Source organism: Stylophora pistillata, chromosome 10 (assembly GCF_964205215.1).
Source record: "Stylophora pistillata chromosome 10, jaStyPist1.2, whole genome shotgun sequence".
NCBI classification, from domain to species: Eukaryota; Metazoa; Cnidaria; class Anthozoa; order Scleractinia; family Pocilloporidae; genus Stylophora; species Stylophora pistillata.
This window is the reverse complement of record NC_142528.1, coordinates 8,191,870-8,209,702: the sequence shown is the minus strand read 5'-3', so window position 1 is coordinate 8,209,702 and position 17,833 is coordinate 8,191,870. Positions and strand designations below refer to the sequence as shown.

The following is a 17,833-nucleotide window of genomic DNA, read 5'->3' as shown; positions in this document are numbered from 1 at the left end:
CCTTGAGACAAGCACTCGATTTGTCTTAAAATATAATGTAACAGCTCTTGTTTTCCCTTCAAGAAATACTGAAAGGCAGTTTTAAGAATCAAAAGAATATAAAATAATTAGAGGGGATAGAGTAAATTTTCATAGAGAGAATAATTTGCTACATATTTTATGTAACATGTTTTTTAAAATACAAGCCAGGAAGTTTAAGGTGCAGTTTAACAAAGAATAGAGTTTATAAATCAAGTTATAGAGTTGAAAACTTGGTGGTTGCAGGGTTGTGGTCTAGCAGCACCCAGTGGCCCCTGGCACCTTACTTTTGCTCTTGGGCGACTTGGGAATCTTAGTTTTTTTCATAAAAAGCATATGCTGGGCACCCTGGATTTCACAGTTTTAAAGCACTTGGCTCCCTTCAATTTTTCTTAGAGCACAGCCTTGGTTTGTCATGTTGTATTTAAGCAATCTCTATTCAATATTCAATTTCTGTAACATTCGAAACTGCCATTCTTCGCCTTGTGAGCAATTCAGGAACTCAGTAACCAGCAGTTTCATTAACTCTTCACAACCCAACATTAGTATGCATATTCTTCATACTGTTCTCTAAGCAATTTCCTAGGTGCTGACATGCTTCTGTTGTTGTTGATTATTTTCATTACTCTCATGACCTTAATGTGTGATTCAAGGGTGATATTGTAAGGAGATATTGGAAGCTAGTCACTCTCCAATGGTGTGATGGGCAGCTGTGCATAGAAAAGGAGTCATTTGGAGAAACTCAAATATGAGAGCCTACTTGCAGGCTAAACGGACCACAGTACATTGAATATTGTATAGAAAGGGCACAATATGAATAAGGAATTCATTCATTCAGTACAAGGTCTTAATGTAGACTCCTCGTAACTAGCTTTCACCAAAACCCCTGAGTAACCCTCTTTCTGCAGATATAAATTTTCTACAAATATGATTTTTATTTTTGGAAAGCGAATTTTGTTTGCATACCATGAAACCTAACGGGATGGAAATCCATACAGTGTTATGCACACTCCTGAGGCATTTTCTAGGGGAAAGATGATCTATAGCATTCTTATACTGACAGTAACTACTGAATAGAGGTGTAAGATTTTGTTCATTTTTTTCTTAAAATGTGGTTTAAAAGGAGTTCTAAAGCATTATCAGAAAATGAACAACTTAGTTAAAGAAAGGTACAATATGTGGTTCATTATTTCCCTTATATGTTGTACACATAGAGGCTATTTTCAATTGTTTACTTGTTTAAAAACTATCTACAGGTTCTAAATGACAGTCTCGGAAGAACTGATGTCTTTGACAAACAAATGAATCCTTTTTGGGAGCAAAAAAAGAAGTTATGGAAGCAGTTCCTGGAGGTGGTGAATCTTCATCATTGTCCGCATCATCCCTGAAAATGTGATATAAATATACCAAAAATCTATTTTAAAAAGGTTACAATGGAAAACAGAATATCAAGGAAAGTCTCTCTTCATCTTCTTGAGGTTAACATGAGCTCTTTTTTTGTCACATAACACTAGATATGCTCTGTATGAAGCAAAAACGAGCCTGAAGAGCTGATTTAAAACATTGGTTTTCAAATTTCCTATACTACAGAGTCCCCACATGAGCTTACCTGCAGGATTTTTTCCTTCAATTTCCATTGACCCATCTAACAGATCACACTGATTAATGTTGACAACTTTCTCTTCAATTTATAGCAATATGTACTAGTCTAGACTATTTTCCAAATGTTCAAAATGAACAAAAATCAAGTGCATTTAAGCCATAGTCAAATGTTTACAATTGATCCCACTTTTCATTAAAGAATCGGTTATGTTGTTGAGAAGGTTTTACTGGTGTGTTCTATGTTGTTTATACTTTGATATACAGGTTTTCATTGACAAACCATTCAATTTTTTTTTTAGCCTTACCCAGAGATTCAGTATACTCTTACTAGTCAATAGGTGTGTTCAGATGAGTATGTAAACATGATTGAGATGCACATATTTTTAAGAAGTATTTTTATAAAATGCAATTGAGGAATTTTTTTCCATGTTTACAACATGGCCTCGTCCAAGCACTCAGGAGGTTGAAAGATTGTGCAAACAGTCACCTGCATCTTCCTGTACTCCATTGACTGGTTAACTATGCCGTGTAAATGATGATAAACTGATGTAACCAGTTCATGCATGTCGATTCTTTTATATTCATCTTTATTAAAGCTGAATGTCATACAGTCTTATTAGGGACCTTAGGCAACCACAACAGCGACAGCAACAAGGACGTGGAAAAACAAGAGATCTAATCGGCAGAACAATAGCTCAGCACGTGCGTTTTGAAACTTTGTACATTTCTTAGCCATCCTATGCAAAACAACAACATGAAATCGCCAAAATTTGCGTTGTCTGCGAACCAAAACCGTGACGGCAAATTATTTTAATTTTCATTTAGAACTCAACGCTACTTTTATACGTCATGCTGAAGTTGAGCTGTGGCGCCATATGAGACAGTAAGCTCCTGCAGCCACATTTGAAATTCTAACTAAGAGTAGAAATTAATTTTTTAATCGTAATCTTCCTTGGCGTTGCCATCCTGACTGCTTAAGGTCCCTACTAATGAAAGGGGAGGGTTTTATGAAACAAACTTACAGACACCATGGTGTTATCCCCTGAATAAAATGGATTCTCTAATGATCACTTTTGTGATACAAAATAACAGTAAAAGATACAAATAGCTTACCAATGCACCTCCACAGCTTTATTATCCAAAATATTATTACATGTTGACCAACTGAATCGCACAAGTTGAGGAAAGCCAAAGACCTTGTCTACTGAATCAGTTAACCACTTCTTGGTGGTAGGATCTATAGCATTAAAGAAGAAATCTTTTACCTAGGAACATATTATGCAGTTCCAGTAATGAGAATGTTAATTGAATAACTAGCATCCCATCAAGGGGAAGAAACATTAGTCTAAGTGGCTTCATACTTCAGAAACTGAGATAGGCTCTGTTGTTTGGTGTGCCACTTGTTTCAAGCACTGTCTTATGCTGAAATAAGAACGAATTGGACTTCCCAGTGGTGAAATATACCCTAAAGATTGTTTCCAACACATAATTTTTCAAAGTTGTTCTAAAGCAGAGCTCCCACATTAAAACATTAGAAAGAAGGAAACTACTCTTAATGGAAAAAATAATAAAAAAAAACTTTGGATAAGTCTTACCTGAAGGGTAACCAGAACCATGATCATTATGAAATTCAACATTCTCAGGATATTTCCATTCTTTCAATATTCTGTCCCGGGCAACCTTGTAATCAGTATGAAAATATAGAGTCAGTAACTCCAATTGTGCACAAAATCCTGATTGACTTGAGGCCAGTGTTAGAAAGAGCTACAATTATATTTAATTGTTTAAATAATAATTATTATAATAATAACAGTTTATTAAACTCTCTTGCAGTAACTTACTGAATTAATGAGTTATAATACAGTGAAAACTTAAATAAGATCAACTATGTACATTTCTGTATACATTAAGTACAAGTTAAATACACCACACCAGAACATGCACCACATTTGTTAAAAATAATTAAAAGTGAAAAGGTCTTCAGTGCGCTTCATTCTACAAATGTTTTTCATTGTACTTAAATGTATGAAAGGGATCCTCATGAGGATCACTTTCATACATTTCATGAAACTGCAGTACACGTATATTTCATATATTCAAAATGCATTGATTTAATTGTTTGTTTGTTTAGTTTTACCCTCTAGCACTGCACTCATTCCTCAACCTTACAGAATGGAATGATCCATAATTCTGTTCATTATATCATCTTGTTGCTTTAACACATTAATACATTAATACATGAAAACCTGTTTAGAAAACGAATGTCCTATCAAGTGCATCATCACCTTTGCACAGATACTCGCAGCACTGACCACAGGGAACTTGGCATCAGCCTTAGGAGCCACAGTTATCTTGATTCCGGGAAAAATCTTTTGAAGTTTGTCTTGGTACTTCTCTGCTACTCCTACAGTGTCTACATAAATCTAAAGTATATTCCAGAGTTATAGAACTTTTTTATTAAGCTGGTTTATTTTAAAACTGAGTTAGAGTTATTCTAGAGTTCAATGATGCAAGGATAACTGGATGTTACCAAACATTGTGTAGGTAATAAAGAGGTTCTTTTATGTTTGCTTATTGCACAGGCCACCTAGGTCACTTGATAATTTCACAAAGCATACTTTAGAAGTAGGTTTCAGGAATTAGAAACACATTCAATTACAATGACAAGAAAATTGTTATCAAAAGAATTAAGGTGAAAATATCCTTATGTAGAAGAACTGGTACTCAAGGGACATCTTCTAAACCAGGAAAAGTATTCCCTGGATATAGGGGTCCCTTACAAATACTTAGGGTAAATTTGTTTCTAACTGGTCCAAAGTTTGTGTTCCTTATGTAGAGATGTAAATATAGTTTTAATAGTATACTGAACAAAAAGAACTGTTAGACAAACGTGAAAAATTAAACTAAGGTACATTAAAGCCATAACATAACTTGTATGTCTACCTCACCTCATGTACATTAATGCCATTTGAGAGAAGAAGGTTTATTAGTCCAATGGCTGTGTCATGAGATATTTCATTCAGGCTGTATTTTGTTCTGGAGGTTAATAGAATACAACTTTAATTCAAATGGATATGAAAAATGGCTTATTTTGAGCTGTCATGAAAGAAATAAGAATGTACTTCATCTTGTTGTCTAAGTCCCCATAATGATCAAAATTTCAGTCCCTCCAATATCATGCATGTCACATACAACCCTTGCCTCTAAGAGTGACTAGCATCTAATTTCTCCTTACAGTATCACCCCTGAATTACACATTAAGGTTGCAGGAGTAAAGGAAATGATCACCAACTAAACAAACTCTTGATTGTGAAACAAATTCTCCTTATCCACACCCAAGGAAATGCATTGAGAACAGTATGGAGAATATACATGCTGATGTTAGGGTGTAAAGGGCTAAGGCCTAGTTCACCATTGCATTCTCTGTAGCTTATAAGTAGAACATCAGAGCATGGACCCATACTTTTTTCTTTGTCTCACATTTGTGACAACACCAATAATTTTTTGTTAGTTTGAATTTGCTTTTAGGAGTGTGAAGAGCAAAGAAACATCCAAACCCCATCTTAATATGGTCAGCAAAAAGGGGAGGGGTCTTGCAAGTCATATATTGAAAGCTGAAGTTAGTGGATCTCTAAGGGACAGAGGTTTCTCCAAAAAACACCATGTTAATTTTGCCACATTTTACATCCATTTGTCTTTTAGAGTGATTTATGGATATGGGAAATACACTGCTAGTTACATTCATCAATTAGAAAATAATTTGACAAAAAGTAGTCAAAGCTGCATAGTTTTGACATTTAATCCATGTCAAGTCCAGTGCAGAACTAGTGATGTAAATGTAAGGGAAGGAACTCCAGTCTAATGACCCCACTTTACAACAAGCGCTGCAAGTCTTAAGGAACATAGAGGAAACAAGTCCAATCTAATGATGCTACGTTATAGAAAGCACAGCAAGTCTTGTGCAACTTGCTGCATCAGGGTCTCGGAGTATGGGGCGAGAGTACCATATAACCCCAGACATTAATTATGCATTCAGACTAGTAGACTTTGTTTTTAAAGTTTTGTCCTGAAAGACAAAGAAGTGGAATGCATAATTAATGTATGGGGTTATAAATTATGGTACTCTTTCCGAGTATGGTGTTCTAGCATGCAACCACATGTTACGCCATTCCTGATATGGAGATTTCCTCTAACTGGAGAAAAACTGTTGTTTCTTAGGAAATGAGATATGCTTGTTGTAATCTTTAGTCCCTTCTACTCATTGAGAATGAATAAATAAAGGTAATTCACCTTCTAAGCATACTGTTAGACAGGTAATTAGGTGATAGAATATCAGTTGCCCAGCCAATGAACTCCTTGTTTTCATCAATGATTTTAAACAGTTCCTCGCGCTGTTCTTCTGTAAGTGTTTTAGAATCTAATCAAAAAGAAAATCAAAACGGCTTTTAGAAAACCTTCAAAAGGGGAAAATGAACTAAATTTGTTGATACTTTCTCGAATTGTTACACCAAAGATTTATCAGCGTACCTGCTACTCCAAGATTTTTTACTTCTTCTGATTTCGACAACGGAAAATAACATATTCCGTAAACCATCGGCCCTACATATTTATGGGAAAGATAAAAATTCCTTAAGTTTGTAAACCAAAGTTGGTTATGGCTTCGAGAAAATGCCACAAGTAGCTACGTTTTACCTAGGACAGGTCCTCGCCCTGCTTCATCAATGCCAGCACAGCATGGCTCATTTAACGTTACTTCTGGTACCACAGACTTATGGGTGAAATTTTGTGAATTATCTCGAAACGAACTGAGGTCCATTTTGTAGCAACTTGTACGTGAAGAATGTCTGAGGACACTGTATTTCGCGCGCAATCGATTAATATTGAAGTCGAGGCTGAGGACGACTTCACGACGGTCAATTACGAATTTTTACGAAAATATGACGGACAATGCCGAAGGTTTATTTTCCGGAACTACCGCCTACAGCGCGCGGGTTTTCATCACACAATTTTGAAATAATCAAGGCAGGATTTTAGTGTTAACTCTCGTTTGGAAAACATTGCCTGGTTGTGGAAAAAATGATGCCTTGTGAAGAAGAAAAAATTTTTCTCTTATGCAAAAAATACGACAAGATGAAACCAACCGTTCACGATGTCATGAAAGATGCCGAGAAAATCCAGAAAAACTTTACATCCGCTGGCGTTCTTCTGAATCTTGAGTGTAGACTTCTAACAGCAGTGGCAAATCATCCTTGTTTTCTTCCTGAGAATCCTCTTAATGCTGAAGTACAAGTTAATTCGCTGCTCCCGTACCTGTCCTCTCCCTGCCCTTGGGTTCGATCCATGGCATGTAGCTTGCTTAGAGTTTTTACATCGCGATTGGATCCCAAAGGGCCGCACATAGAAACGCAAGGTGAGGAAAATAAGACATACATACATACATACATACATAGACTTTATTTAATCTCGAATTTGGAGTAGCTAAAGAATAAGCTAGTATCTTCGAGACCGTTATTAATAGATAAGTTTTCATGTTGTGTCATGCAGACTTATTTATTAATAACGGTCCAACGGACTCCAACTCAAGGTCTTAAAACAAGTGAGAAGAATAGGCTACCTTTCTATAACAAGAAATGGTTAGATACTCTAGTCTTCTCGGATTGGGACGAATAAATGGAGGTCCCGTCTCCCACAAGGTTAGGGGTAGGAGACGTTAATTTCCCACGCACGAGATTACTGTGTGATGGATGTCCTCCCCTGGGGTGGCTGTTGGGTGGGAATTGGCCCTGAAAAGCCCCCATGGGGAGTGGTGAATTTACATATGTATGTATGTGTGTGTCATTAAGGTGGAAAATGAGTGTTTGTAGCAAGCTTTCCCTATTCTTAGACAGGTGGGAGGGGGGGGGGGAGAGTGAAGGGGGAATGCCATCATTGAAAGTTTTTATTTGTTTGGCTTATGCAGCATTGTTACTCCTTAAAAAAATCTACAGAAAAAAGTTTCTTTGTCGCAGTCAAGACAGGGAAAATGGCACCATTGACTCTCTCAAAGTGTCAGGTTGTAAAGATAATCTTGTCATTGTTAATTCTTTACTCAGATTTCCACTTAATGAACTCCCTCTCCTCATAACTTACTCTTTCTGAAAACTCCCAGACTGTCCTTTAATTGGATTTTTGTACCACTACATTATGGAACTGTTTTCCATTTTGAGATTGGTGCATTTGGGAGCATTAAGTTAAATATATTACCCTTAAGTTCAACTGCATTATTATTATTTGTTGTTTTTATTTTGTCATCTAGTCATTATAGTATGCAAAAATCTTCAGACAACTTATGAGGAATCTTTTACTGTCAAGGATTCAAGGTCAGAGTTGTTTTCTTAAAAGATAATGAAATAGCCCCACATTGTAATAATAATAATAATTTAATAATAATAATTTAATATTTATATTGTGCAAATTAACATGTGGATATGATCAAATGCGCATCACAACACTTTTCGGAGGACTTTGGCCGGACTGCATCAGCAGTTTACAAACAATCGAAGGAAACTTATTTGAAGATGCCCCCTCTCCCCAATTCCCAATAAACAGGCCAGACCACATCACAGTAATCTCGTGAGTGGGTTCTTTAATGTCCCCTGCCTAACCAAATTAACTAATCATTAGATCCAGGAGATGGGACCTACGGTTTATTCGTCCTTATCCGAGAAGACTAGAACGTCTATCCATTTCTTGATATTATAGAAAGGTAGCGCATTCTCCTCAGTTATTTTAAGACCTTGAGTGTTGGTCCGGCCAGGGCTCGAACCATCGACCTCGACCACCTGCACAACAGTTCAGCGCTCTAACCAACTGAGCTAACTGGGAGGCGGTTGGGCTATCTTAAGATTTTGTTCTTCACTATCATTGCTATCTTAATGGAACTAGACCTCAGACACCTGAAAAAGGACAAACTCTTGCTATCTAACAAAATTGGCAACTTTATCCTGATTTCACTAAATTCTTACACCAAATCACTAATTAATAAAGGCATTAATGTAATTCTGAGTATTTCTTTAAGATCTACCTGAAATATTGATAAATTAAAAACACTTCAATAAATGTTTTACCTACGTTACCTTTTACCACACTGACCACTCAGCGTGGTTGAGTGGTCAGCGTGTTGGACTCGCAATCCATCGCTCCCGGGTTCGAGTCCCACCCTGACCACTACCTGGATTTGTTTCACGGTAGCTCCGAGTTCAAATCTTCGGCCATGGTTGCAAATAGCCAACTGGTTTGCCTCCGGCCAGTTGGGATTCTTAACAATGTTATGTTCAATTTGAATTATTTGTTTATAGCCCGCAATGTAAACTACTGGGTTACCAGTAATTGTGTTAGCTATTAAAGTTTATTTATTTATTTATTTATTTTACTTTATACAGGTTTCACCTTTGTCAGGTTATAGCCTGTTCATCACTTTGCTCAATCACTATTTCCTGGGCAGCTCTCCTTCCTCTTAGTGCAATCAAGTTTGTTCTCTTGACTTTGCAAACTGTTCTGAACATTCTCAACAATGCAGGGCAGTGTACAAGTTCATTTCTTTATCAGGTGATTTTGTTTATATATTTATTTTATTTTATTTTAACGACTTTATTGGGCATATTAGATAAATATTTAAGCAAGGCAAAAGTACAATTATAATACAATATCAAATAGAAAACAGAAGAGAAACTGAGATAAAACTGCACCCAAAAGGGAAGGCACGAATGGGATGTACATGCGAGGCACCGCCCATTATGAATTAAAAAACACTATAAAATAGAAAATTACAAAAATACAGAATAAATAATTTCAACTTAGTGGCACAAGTACGTCCTGGTTAGTGTCTACCTGCAGGGCCTATCTATGTCATATGTAGTTTTTAGGCAGTCTAGCATTACATTGCGGACAGACGGACAGATTTCTGGTATGAACCTGGGTTGTCAAAGCTGGTGGATGGTAAGATAGAACAAGTAAGGTTTCAGAGTTTAACAATGCGATTAAAGTATGAGGCCTGAAAAGTACTGGTTCTACAAATAGGTGTTTTTATGTTGAATGAATTACAAAGTCTGGTACGGCCATGGGAGATAAAATCAACAAAATAGTGTAAAGTCAATATAGTTGTATAGACATTTGTAAAAAAGTAACAAGTCTTTCAGTTCTCTGTCAAAGGATAAAGGGAGCAGGTCAAGCTTGATTAATCTGTCCTTGAAAGAGACCTCTCCCACCCGAGTTTGTAAAATCCAGCAGGTGGCGTTGTACTCGCTCTACTTGGGCCCTTAGGGTGACTTGAGCGGGTGATTAAAAAAAGAAGCATGTTATGTTGATCTTTTGGATAAATTAGCCTCTTGCTTTCCCCAAACTTTGGGTCATCCTCGGTGTAAAAACCTGATGAGGCCTTCTTTGTTTCACTCATAAGGTATTGTTTTGCTGTAGGCTATTGTCTCTAATGTTTTGTTGTCTTTGTTTTAGGTTTAACAAATGGTAAACACCACAGCGTACACTATTGAGTTATGGATATACGCAGGAGGTTGCTAAGCACAAAAGAAGCGTAAGAGTCACTTGAGGCGATACTCAAGAGCGACCCTAGCTTCTTGAGTGCTTAGCAAACCTCCCAAGTGCATCCATAACTCAATAGTGTATGCTGTGGTGTTTACCATTTGTTTTATAACTTAACATTGATACATTGTAGCGAAAGAGTTCCCTTTTATTTAACAAATCTTACGTGACCAGAAAAAACAAGCGCGCGTGGAAAAATAGTCTTTGCATTTGCTCACGTCAGCAGCGTACACCCATGGGCAAATGGGGGACACTAAATTGACCAATCAGAGTGCATGCTTTACTTTGGTAATGTTATAACACTTGTGAGCTTCACAGTTTTTTACACTGAGGATGAGCCCAAGCTTCGTCTTTTTTTCAGAAGTCCTCAAGTATTTAATGCTTTAATATCATTTGTCATGTGGTAATTTTGGGAATTGCTATTAAGCATGCACAATGAATTTAGGATGATAACAGGCCCTTGAGGATTTGGTTAACATCTTACCATCCTTGGCACTGCGGGCCTGTCTAGTTGTTGGTTGTGGGGGGCTCTATAGAAAGAAATTTGTCAAGGCCTTGAAAATAAGTAGCTAAGCTTCAAGTGGGTTCTCAAGCTCTGCCACCCAAATCCTCTAAGCTCACAAAAAACCATCAACTAAGTAACCTACAGCACTGCCAGCCCAACCCCCTCTCCCCACCCCCCTCAAAACCATCAACTAAGTAAGCTATAACACCACCAGTCCCCCTCCCTTCCCCACCCCTCCTTCCATAGCTCGTTTGCAGGCTCAGCATTGACAAAGACCAAAGTAGTGAGAAGAAATCAAATGGTAATAAGGGTGGAGGAAGGTTACGAAGGAGAAGATAAAATCCACATCAACATGCCAAAACTGTAATATAGAACTTTAAAACTTTTAAACTTTTTATTCGTGTTTTTCTCGTCACCATGCTCCCACCAACAGCGTTGCTTTACTTTCTGCATATAAGCCCACACACAACCCACAATTCCTCCATTCACTCTGACAAAGGGCTAATGCTCAAAACATCAGCTTTTTAACTCTTTACGGTGGCCAATTTACAATTTCAACTTAGTTGATATTACCATAAAACTTTTAACAGTCCAACTGGTGTACTACTTTTTCTCTTACTTTTGGTGGTCTTGTTATGTAAAAGTTTTTGTAAAATATACTCTCATTTTTAGAAACTTTCCAAAATAGAGTGTGTCTCCAATCACAAGTAAGTGTACCTCATAACCATGACACACATTTCTGATGTAACAGGTAGCTCTGGATGGTCTGGGGAAGCTATTCAAGTGTCCTGCAACATGGAATGTTTTATCAATATTAGAGAAACAAGACACACTGACAGAATATCTGGGTGTATTACTCAAGAGGGACAAATCAACTGATGATGTTATGATAACAGCGCGGATGCTGGAGGTTATTGACAATGCCGACATCCTTCATACAATCCTGAATTTACCAGATAAACATGTTGTTGGAAAATTAGCCAAGTACTTACTGCAACTATTACCTCCTATCACCTTATCATCTGGTAAGTGGATGATAAAATAAGTCTGGTGAAAAAAATTTATATTGGTGTCCACCTAAAAGATAATATCCAACCTAGATAATAATCGCTGAGCAGATTAAATAGGAAGAAATTTTGTGAGTGAAATAATCTTTTTTTTTTTCTTACAGAAGCCCCACTCTTAGACCTTAGGTGGAAATTGCTGAGTATCATTTACACATTGCTTCAGTTGGCTAAAACTAAGGAACTCTCTCAACTGGATATTTTATTTGATAGAGGGTGTTGTGACGCCGAAAAAGTTAACAGACTTCACACTGTAGTAAAAAGGACATTTCTCTTTGAGTGATTTTTTTACTCTTTTTCTCTTGATGCATAATTTCCCCCACTGTAATGAGTATTAATTGCTTGAGAAACAAAAAAACAAAACAAAACAGAGAAGAAACTTGAATAAAAACTGTCATATCAAGGAAATGAAGTTTGGTTTTCAGATCCTAAGGGATGATAACTAGAAAAGCTTTAAGGGAAATTAGGGACGTAGAAAAATTCCGAATGAGTTCCGGCGGTGGGTTTCGAGGGCACATCTTTGAATAGAGATACAGACTCTTACGTGACAATCTTTGTCACGCAATAATTTCCCAGAGTCCTCTTATTGATTCCTAGTGACAAACAAAAAGCAAAGGTTAGCGAAAAACAGAATGTCGCTCGCCAAAGCTGTTGTTTTGGATAATGGGTCTGATACAATAAAAGCGGGATTTGCCGAGGAAGATTCTCCTCAGACAGAGTTTATCACTGTCGTTGGTCGTCCAAAGTACGCAAAATTACAAGAACGAGCAGATCGCGAAGATCCGCTGGTCGGAATTGATGCCTTGGATCAAAGAAGCGATCTGGATCTTACATACCCTATCGAGAATTCGATCATAACGAGCTGGGATGACATGGAGACGGTGATTTGAATTCTAATTTCCTAAGGACTTGACAAAAAGAGGTTAAAGTAATTATTAAGATATGAATGTTATGTTACAGATCTGGAAGTACACTTTCGCCAAGCTGGGCGCAAGTCCCGAAGAACGCCCAATTTTACTGACAGAAGCCCCAGTTAACCCACAAGTAAACAGAGAGAAGACAACTGAGGTAACTGGGAATAATTCATGAAGCATAAACAGATATCCTCAATTTGCACAGAGCGAGATGTGCGTGAACAACTTACATGAACTGTCAGTTCAGTCACGCGATCTAGACATCAGACCCACTCGATACCTAAAGCCAAGAATTTCGAGTTATAGATGAATATTGAGCAATGATCAGAGTGTCTTTGCAGTTTTTCCGTCGATGAAATATTCGCTAATGTCTAAATAGAAATTTATAGGTCTTAGAACGGGGGAAGAGCACAAATAAGGCGGCCGGAAATTCACGCAAATCCACTAAGTGTCTAGTTCGCCAGGAAAGCATATCCGTTGTTACCCATTTCGACCTAAAAAAAGTGCGCCCAAACTTTTCAGCGATGCTTACCGAAACATTTTGCAACTGATATAGGATAGAGACGAAAAAATTGGCTAAGGTGATAGCGAGGAGTGGAAAATACAGAGAGGCAGAGCTCTAAAGAATGCCAGAGGGGAGTGGGGGGCAAGTGCTTGAGTGCAGTGAATGTCTTGTTTCTTTAATTCTATAGATCCTGCTCGAGACCTTCCATACACCAGCGATTTATTTAGCTCCAGCACCTGTCCTGTCTCTCTATGCCTCTGGCCATAAGGATGGTATCATTTTGCAGAGTGGTTTCGGCGTTAGTTACGCGGTCCCAATTAGTGAAGGTTTCGCTCTTCGCCAGAACATTTCGAGTCTCGATTTGGCGGGTAAGTACTTGACTGATTACCTCACAAAAATTCTGAGCGAGCGGGGCATTACTCTAACCGAGCACAGGATAGCAACAGATGTTAAAGAGAGGCTATGCTATGTCGCTCTGGACTTTGAAAAGGAGATGAGTACTGCTGCCTCTGAATCCGGCTTGCAGAGGAGCTATGAGCTTCCTGATGGTCAGTTTGTCACTCTGGGCGACGAGAGATTTAGATGTCCCGAGGTCCTGTTCCAGCCTTCACTGGCTGACACTGGCTCATCGTTGTCACCCGGCATCCATCAGCTTATATCTGAGTCCATCATGAAGTGTAACGAAGATATCAGAAATAAAATGTACGCAAATATTGTCATGTCTGGTGGCTCCACTATGTTCAATGGAATTCGTGAAAGAATGCGGAAGGAGATCACTGCAATTGCCGAGGCTTCACCTACAAGAAAGGTCAAGGTCATTGTTCCTCCTGAGCCTAAGTACTCTGCGTGGATTGGAGGATCAATCTTGGCTTCGTTATCGGATTTTCAGTCCATGTGGATCTCCAAGCAAGAGTATGATGAAGAGGGTCCCTCAGTTGTCAACCGCAAATGCCGTTAGTCTTTATATAAGAAAAACTTGAACCTGTCCATGATTCTTCACGGTGTTGGCTTCGAGTTGTCGATGAATATCGACAAAACGTGATCTGATGAGAAATAGTTCAAATGAACACAGAAACATTTGTTTCAGTATCCATGTGTTAACCCTTTTCAGTTGCCCCCTTAGAGAGACTAGCATCTTATTTTTCTTCACAGTATCACCGCTTAATCAATCATTAAGGTCCTGAAAATAAAGTGAGTTTCGCCAACTGAAGTACCTCTTGATTGATAAGCAATTTTGCCTCATTGGTATAAATGAAATATAAGGATACAGTATGAAGAATATGTATACTGACGTAAAGATTTCTAACAACTGTTTACCTCGGTGCTAGGTATGAATAGTTGTTTTAGTATATACTAAAACAATGATATAATAGAGCACAAATGATTTGAACTCATTATTACCCCCTGGGAATGCAAAACAGGCGAGTTGCTTGGAGGTGAATAGCAAAGGATCAGGGCTGTAGCCAGATTTCAGGACAAGACGAGGCAAGTTTCGAGCGCCGAAGGCGCGAGCCGCCAGAGGGGTCTGGAGGCATGGCCCCCCCAGAAAACTTTGAAATCTAGAGGTTTAGAAATGCTCTTTTAAGGATTTTCCGTGGCATTTTTCTTCAGAAAAGTCAATCTTTAAGAAAAAAATAAAAAAAGGCCAAAATTAAGACGAGGCAATTGCCTCGTCTTGCCTCATGCTAGCTACGGTCCTGAGGATATTCTGAGTTTGAGTAGCCAATCAGAGTGCACCTTTAACCCTATCCACTGTTTAGGTATATACTGAAACGGGTCATCTTGGTATCAAGTTGCTGTGTGTTCATGCCCTCGCCACCCTGCTAGTCCTCTAAAGAGCCCTTCTCAAAAAGGCGACTGAATTAAACAAAAAATTGAGATGAGAAGATCACCTTCACAGTGTAGCAAAGTAAATCTTCATTGACCGAAAAGTTAAAGCCAGGGAAATCGCAGAGATAAGTATCACACTTACAGAAGTCTGTATGACTGTGGGAACACATAAAATCATTCTTAGCCTCACATATATCTGTCTTTTTCCCAACAATATGTCACTGCAAGCTCAATCTTTCGTAGATCGATTCTCAGCCAAAAGATGCTTATTTTGAGGCTTGCGTATATTTGTGGAGTTAATACTAGGTGCTTTTGACTTTCAGCCGCTATTTCTGCTGGGTGTTTTATTAACGGAATCGAAATGAAAAAAAAGTCGTGCAAGTAGCTGAGCTAAGTGACAGGTCTACTTCTCATACTCTTGTCTTAAAATAGTACATAAAGACAGGTGGTTGTCATGGAGAGATAAATTAATAGATCTCACTACTATCGCAGTCGATGTTTTTTTTCAACAGTTGATAAATAAAGTACCCATAAAATAATCGTTCCGTTTTGTCCTTGCTTGTCCTCACGAAATCGCATTTATTCCTTTAGCCGTAAATTCTTCCCTTTTGCCTTAGTTACCGTAACAACGTGACAACTTACTGGTGCCCTCGTTCACAAATGTAAATTATGTGATCGTCAGTTTTTGTTTTGAAAATTCATGTCACTCATCGATTCCGTCGATGAAAGCCCAATAATCCAGCAATCTACCGTTTTATCAGTTGTTCATCGTTTTGTGTATGTTTTTCTTTTTCTATCTACTCATGGCGCCAGAATAAAAACACCCCTAGCAATAAACTGACGAACTCCGTACAAAATTGTGTCGGCTAATGTTTATCCGTAATCCTTACAACCATAACAACTATAGACGCCACTAGCGCGGGATTTGCCTCTGCAGTGTATTGTTCATATTTTTCTCCAAATAACAGTTATTCAGGTTTGTTTCGCTGGAATTCTTCGACAGCTTGAAGTATCTCATTCATTTCCTTCTCCAAATTGTCTGCCAGCTCTCTTAGTTTTTTCACCGCCTCTGGCTCTTTTTCTTTCTTTCCCTTTCGAACAGAGTCAATCTCTGTAAAGGATGTCACCATAGTATAAATGTCCAAAGGGAGAAGCGCAATGCTCACTGCGAATATTCCAATCCGAGCGGTGTTGCCAGCTATACCTATAGATCGGAGTATTCCATCCATACCCTCGCTTGCCATTGTCGTAGCCACACTAACGCCGGTCATATTCACACCATTACCCACATCGACGAGGTTTTTCACCAACAATGCGACACTTACATTGCAAGCAAGACGATTTTTGACGCTGCCAAATGATTCTTTGGATACTTCACGACAGAGGTCTTTCAAAAGCTTTTGCACAGGTTCCTGTGCTTTGCGATCGGCGTCGATGATTTCTTGCGCTGTCGCGAGCTTTGTTTTGAATATTTTCGATTGTACGATGCTGGAACCAGCAACGGTTGCACCACCGCCGGCGCAGATCGCTCCTCCGATTGCAGAGAGAATCAGAGAAGTTCCTAGACTGACAGCAGCCAAACCGAACCCAGTAGCAACTAACGCAAAGCCTCCGATTGATGCTGATGAACCCGAGATCTTGGCGATGTGGACATTTTTGTAATGTTCCATAAGCTCGTCTGCCAGGCTTCGCAATGTTTGAATCGTTTCTCGACGTTTTACAGACCATTGTTGAATACTGGATGTCAACTGCGTGGTGCAAGTCACAAGGTCTGTATGGGTTTCCCCTCCATTCACAGTCATGTCGTTTTCTTCCTTCCGTGTAACCATCTGAGACATTCCCTCTCACTGACGCACAAACTTGACAGCTCTTCATTCACGTGTCTATTTGCCCTCAAATCTAGAGATGCCCTTTTTTGTAGTTGCATACATTAATAAGTCCTGGTATAAGCCAACCAATCAGTAGCAAATTCAGTAGCCGGGCTGGGCATAATTACTGCAGTCAGCGGCTGCAAAGTATCCATATATTTGTCCTCCAGCAGATATTTCAGGCAGTAATTTGACTCAAGATCCTTGTGACTGCAGTAATCGTAACCTCACAACACCACGAAGATAAAGACGATTTATTCGGTACCAATGATGTTGACGGTATATGGGTTGAAACTTAAAACAATAAATGAATACGAAATTACAATAATTGACTAGTAAAAGTGACAGGAAAGAAATACACTGAACCACTGAACAAACTTGACTGAAATGACAATAAAGGATGATAGTTTCGAAAGAAACTGTTTGGGGCTGCGTCGGTGGGAGTAACGAAATAATTTGGATATATCAACAAAGTTGAAATGGTAAATTGGCCACCGTAATGATTACAAAAGCTGACGTTTCGAGCGTTAGCCCTTCGTCGGGGCGAATAGAGGAATTGTGGGTTGTGTGTGCTTTTAAAGGCAGAAAATGGAGCTACGTTATTGGTGGGTGCATGGCAACGAGAAAAACATGAATAAATTAGTGGAATGAAAAGCGTTCATTGATCCCTGTGGGATTTAGACTGCCGGTTTGAAAGATGAGCTTTTGTTCAAGATTTTTACGGTTTTCCGTGCCACCTAAGTGCAAGGAAAGACCGCAGATTGCCATATGTTGCTTAGAATGATTGGGTAAATTAAAATGTCTAGCGACTGGTTTCGATGTGTCCTTGTCATTCCTTTCCACGTCTCGAAGGTGTTCTCGGAATCGGTCACCTAGTCTTCTGCCTGTTTCGCCGATGTATATCTTTTTGCAATAAGTGCAAGTTATGCAATAGATTACATTAGCGGAGG

The 17,833-nt window shown here is 38.6% G+C and overlaps 4 protein-coding genes across 5 annotated transcripts; 2 read left to right on the top strand and 2 right to left on the bottom strand.

Annotated features, from left to right (window-relative positions):
* Positions 1–1,233: 1,233 nt before the first annotated feature.
* On the bottom strand, positions 1,234–6,901 carry LOC111334022 (ribonuclease H2 subunit A). Of its 2 annotated transcripts, none has more exons than XM_088736707.1 (8): positions 6,762–6,901; positions 6,148–6,219; positions 5,911–6,037; positions 4,569–4,656; positions 3,906–4,043; positions 3,216–3,300; positions 2,734–2,857; positions 1,234–1,402 (listed from the first exon to the last, which is right to left on the bottom strand). In XM_088736707.1, the coding sequence occupies exons 2-8, from the start codon at positions 6,212–6,214 to the stop codon at positions 1,258–1,260; spliced, it is 774 nt and encodes a 257-aa protein (XP_088592833.1). In that variant the 5' UTR covers positions 6,215–6,219; positions 6,762–6,901; the 3' UTR covers positions 1,234–1,257. The 2 variants fall into 2 exon arrangements, with proteins under 2 accessions (XP_088592833.1, XP_022795439.2); XM_022939704.2 differs by lacking the exon at positions 6,762–6,901 and adding an exon at positions 6,313–6,568.
* LOC111334021 (uncharacterized) lies at positions 6,576–12,174 on the top strand. The gene is made up of 5 exons (XM_088736706.1): positions 6,576–7,030; positions 7,916–7,979; positions 9,042–9,207; positions 11,454–11,727; positions 11,874–12,174. Exons 1-5 carry the CDS (start codon positions 6,697–6,699, stop codon positions 12,047–12,049), a joined length of 1,014 nt encoding a protein of 337 aa, XP_088592832.1. The 5' UTR covers positions 6,576–6,696; the 3' UTR covers positions 12,050–12,174.
* Positions 12,175–12,316: 142 nt separating this feature from the next.
* Positions 12,317–15,556, top strand: LOC111334020 (actin, cytoskeletal 1). The gene is made up of 3 exons (XM_022939702.2): positions 12,317–12,647; positions 12,727–12,834; positions 13,373–15,556. Exons 1-3 carry the CDS (start codon positions 12,399–12,401, stop codon positions 14,141–14,143), a joined length of 1,128 nt encoding a protein of 375 aa, XP_022795437.2. The 5' UTR covers positions 12,317–12,398; the 3' UTR covers positions 14,144–15,556.
* LOC111334046 (uncharacterized) lies at positions 15,326–16,911 on the bottom strand. Its single transcript, XM_022939729.2, has one exon. It carries the CDS (start codon positions 16,851–16,853, stop codon positions 15,984–15,986), a length of 870 nt encoding a protein of 289 aa, XP_022795464.2. The 5' UTR covers positions 16,854–16,911; the 3' UTR covers positions 15,326–15,983.
* Positions 16,912–17,833: the final 922 nt, after the last annotated feature.

What these genes read in the sequence shown, in the direction of transcription:
- LOC111334020 (XM_022939702.2), top strand. Translation starts at nt 12,399, where the DNA reads ATGTCGCTCGCCAAAGCTGTTGTTTTGGATAATGGGTCTGATACAATA. An exon ending in GCTGGGATGACATGGAGACG is followed by an intron (nt 12,648 to 12,726) that starts GTGATTTGAATT and finishes GTTATGTTACAG; the next exon opens with ATCTGGAAGTACACTTTCGC. An exon ending in ACAGAGAGAAGACAACTGAG is followed by an intron (nt 12,835 to 13,372) that starts GTAACTGGGAAT and finishes TTAATTCTATAG; the next exon opens with ATCCTGCTCGAGACCTTCCA.
- LOC111334022 (XM_022939704.2), bottom strand. Translation starts at nt 6,436, where the DNA reads ATGGACCTCAGTTCGTTTCGAGATAATTCACAAAATTTCACCCATAAG. An exon ending in AAAAAATCTTGGAGTAGCAG is followed by an intron (nt 6,038 to 6,147) that starts GTACGCTGATAA and finishes CTTTTTGATTAG; the next exon opens with ATTCTAAAACACTTACAGAA. An exon ending in ATGGCATTAATGTACATGAG is followed by an intron (nt 4,044 to 4,568) that starts GTGAGGTAGACA and finishes AATATACTTTAG; the next exon opens with ATTTATGTAGACACTGTAGG.
- LOC111334046 (XM_022939729.2), bottom strand. Translation starts at nt 16,853, where the DNA reads ATGTCTCAGATGGTTACACGGAAGGAAGAAAACGACATGACTGTGAAT.
- LOC111334021 (XM_088736706.1), top strand. Translation starts at nt 6,697, where the DNA reads ATGATGCCTTGTGAAGAAGAAAAAATTTTTCTCTTATGCAAAAAATAC. An exon ending in TTTACTGTCAAGGATTCAAG is followed by an intron (nt 7,980 to 9,041) that starts GTCAGAGTTGTT and finishes TACTTTATACAG; the next exon opens with GTTTCACCTTTGTCAGGTTA. An exon ending in CAAGTTCATTTCTTTATCAG is followed by an intron (nt 9,208 to 11,453) that starts GTGATTTTGTTT and finishes CTGATGTAACAG; the next exon opens with GTAGCTCTGGATGGTCTGGG.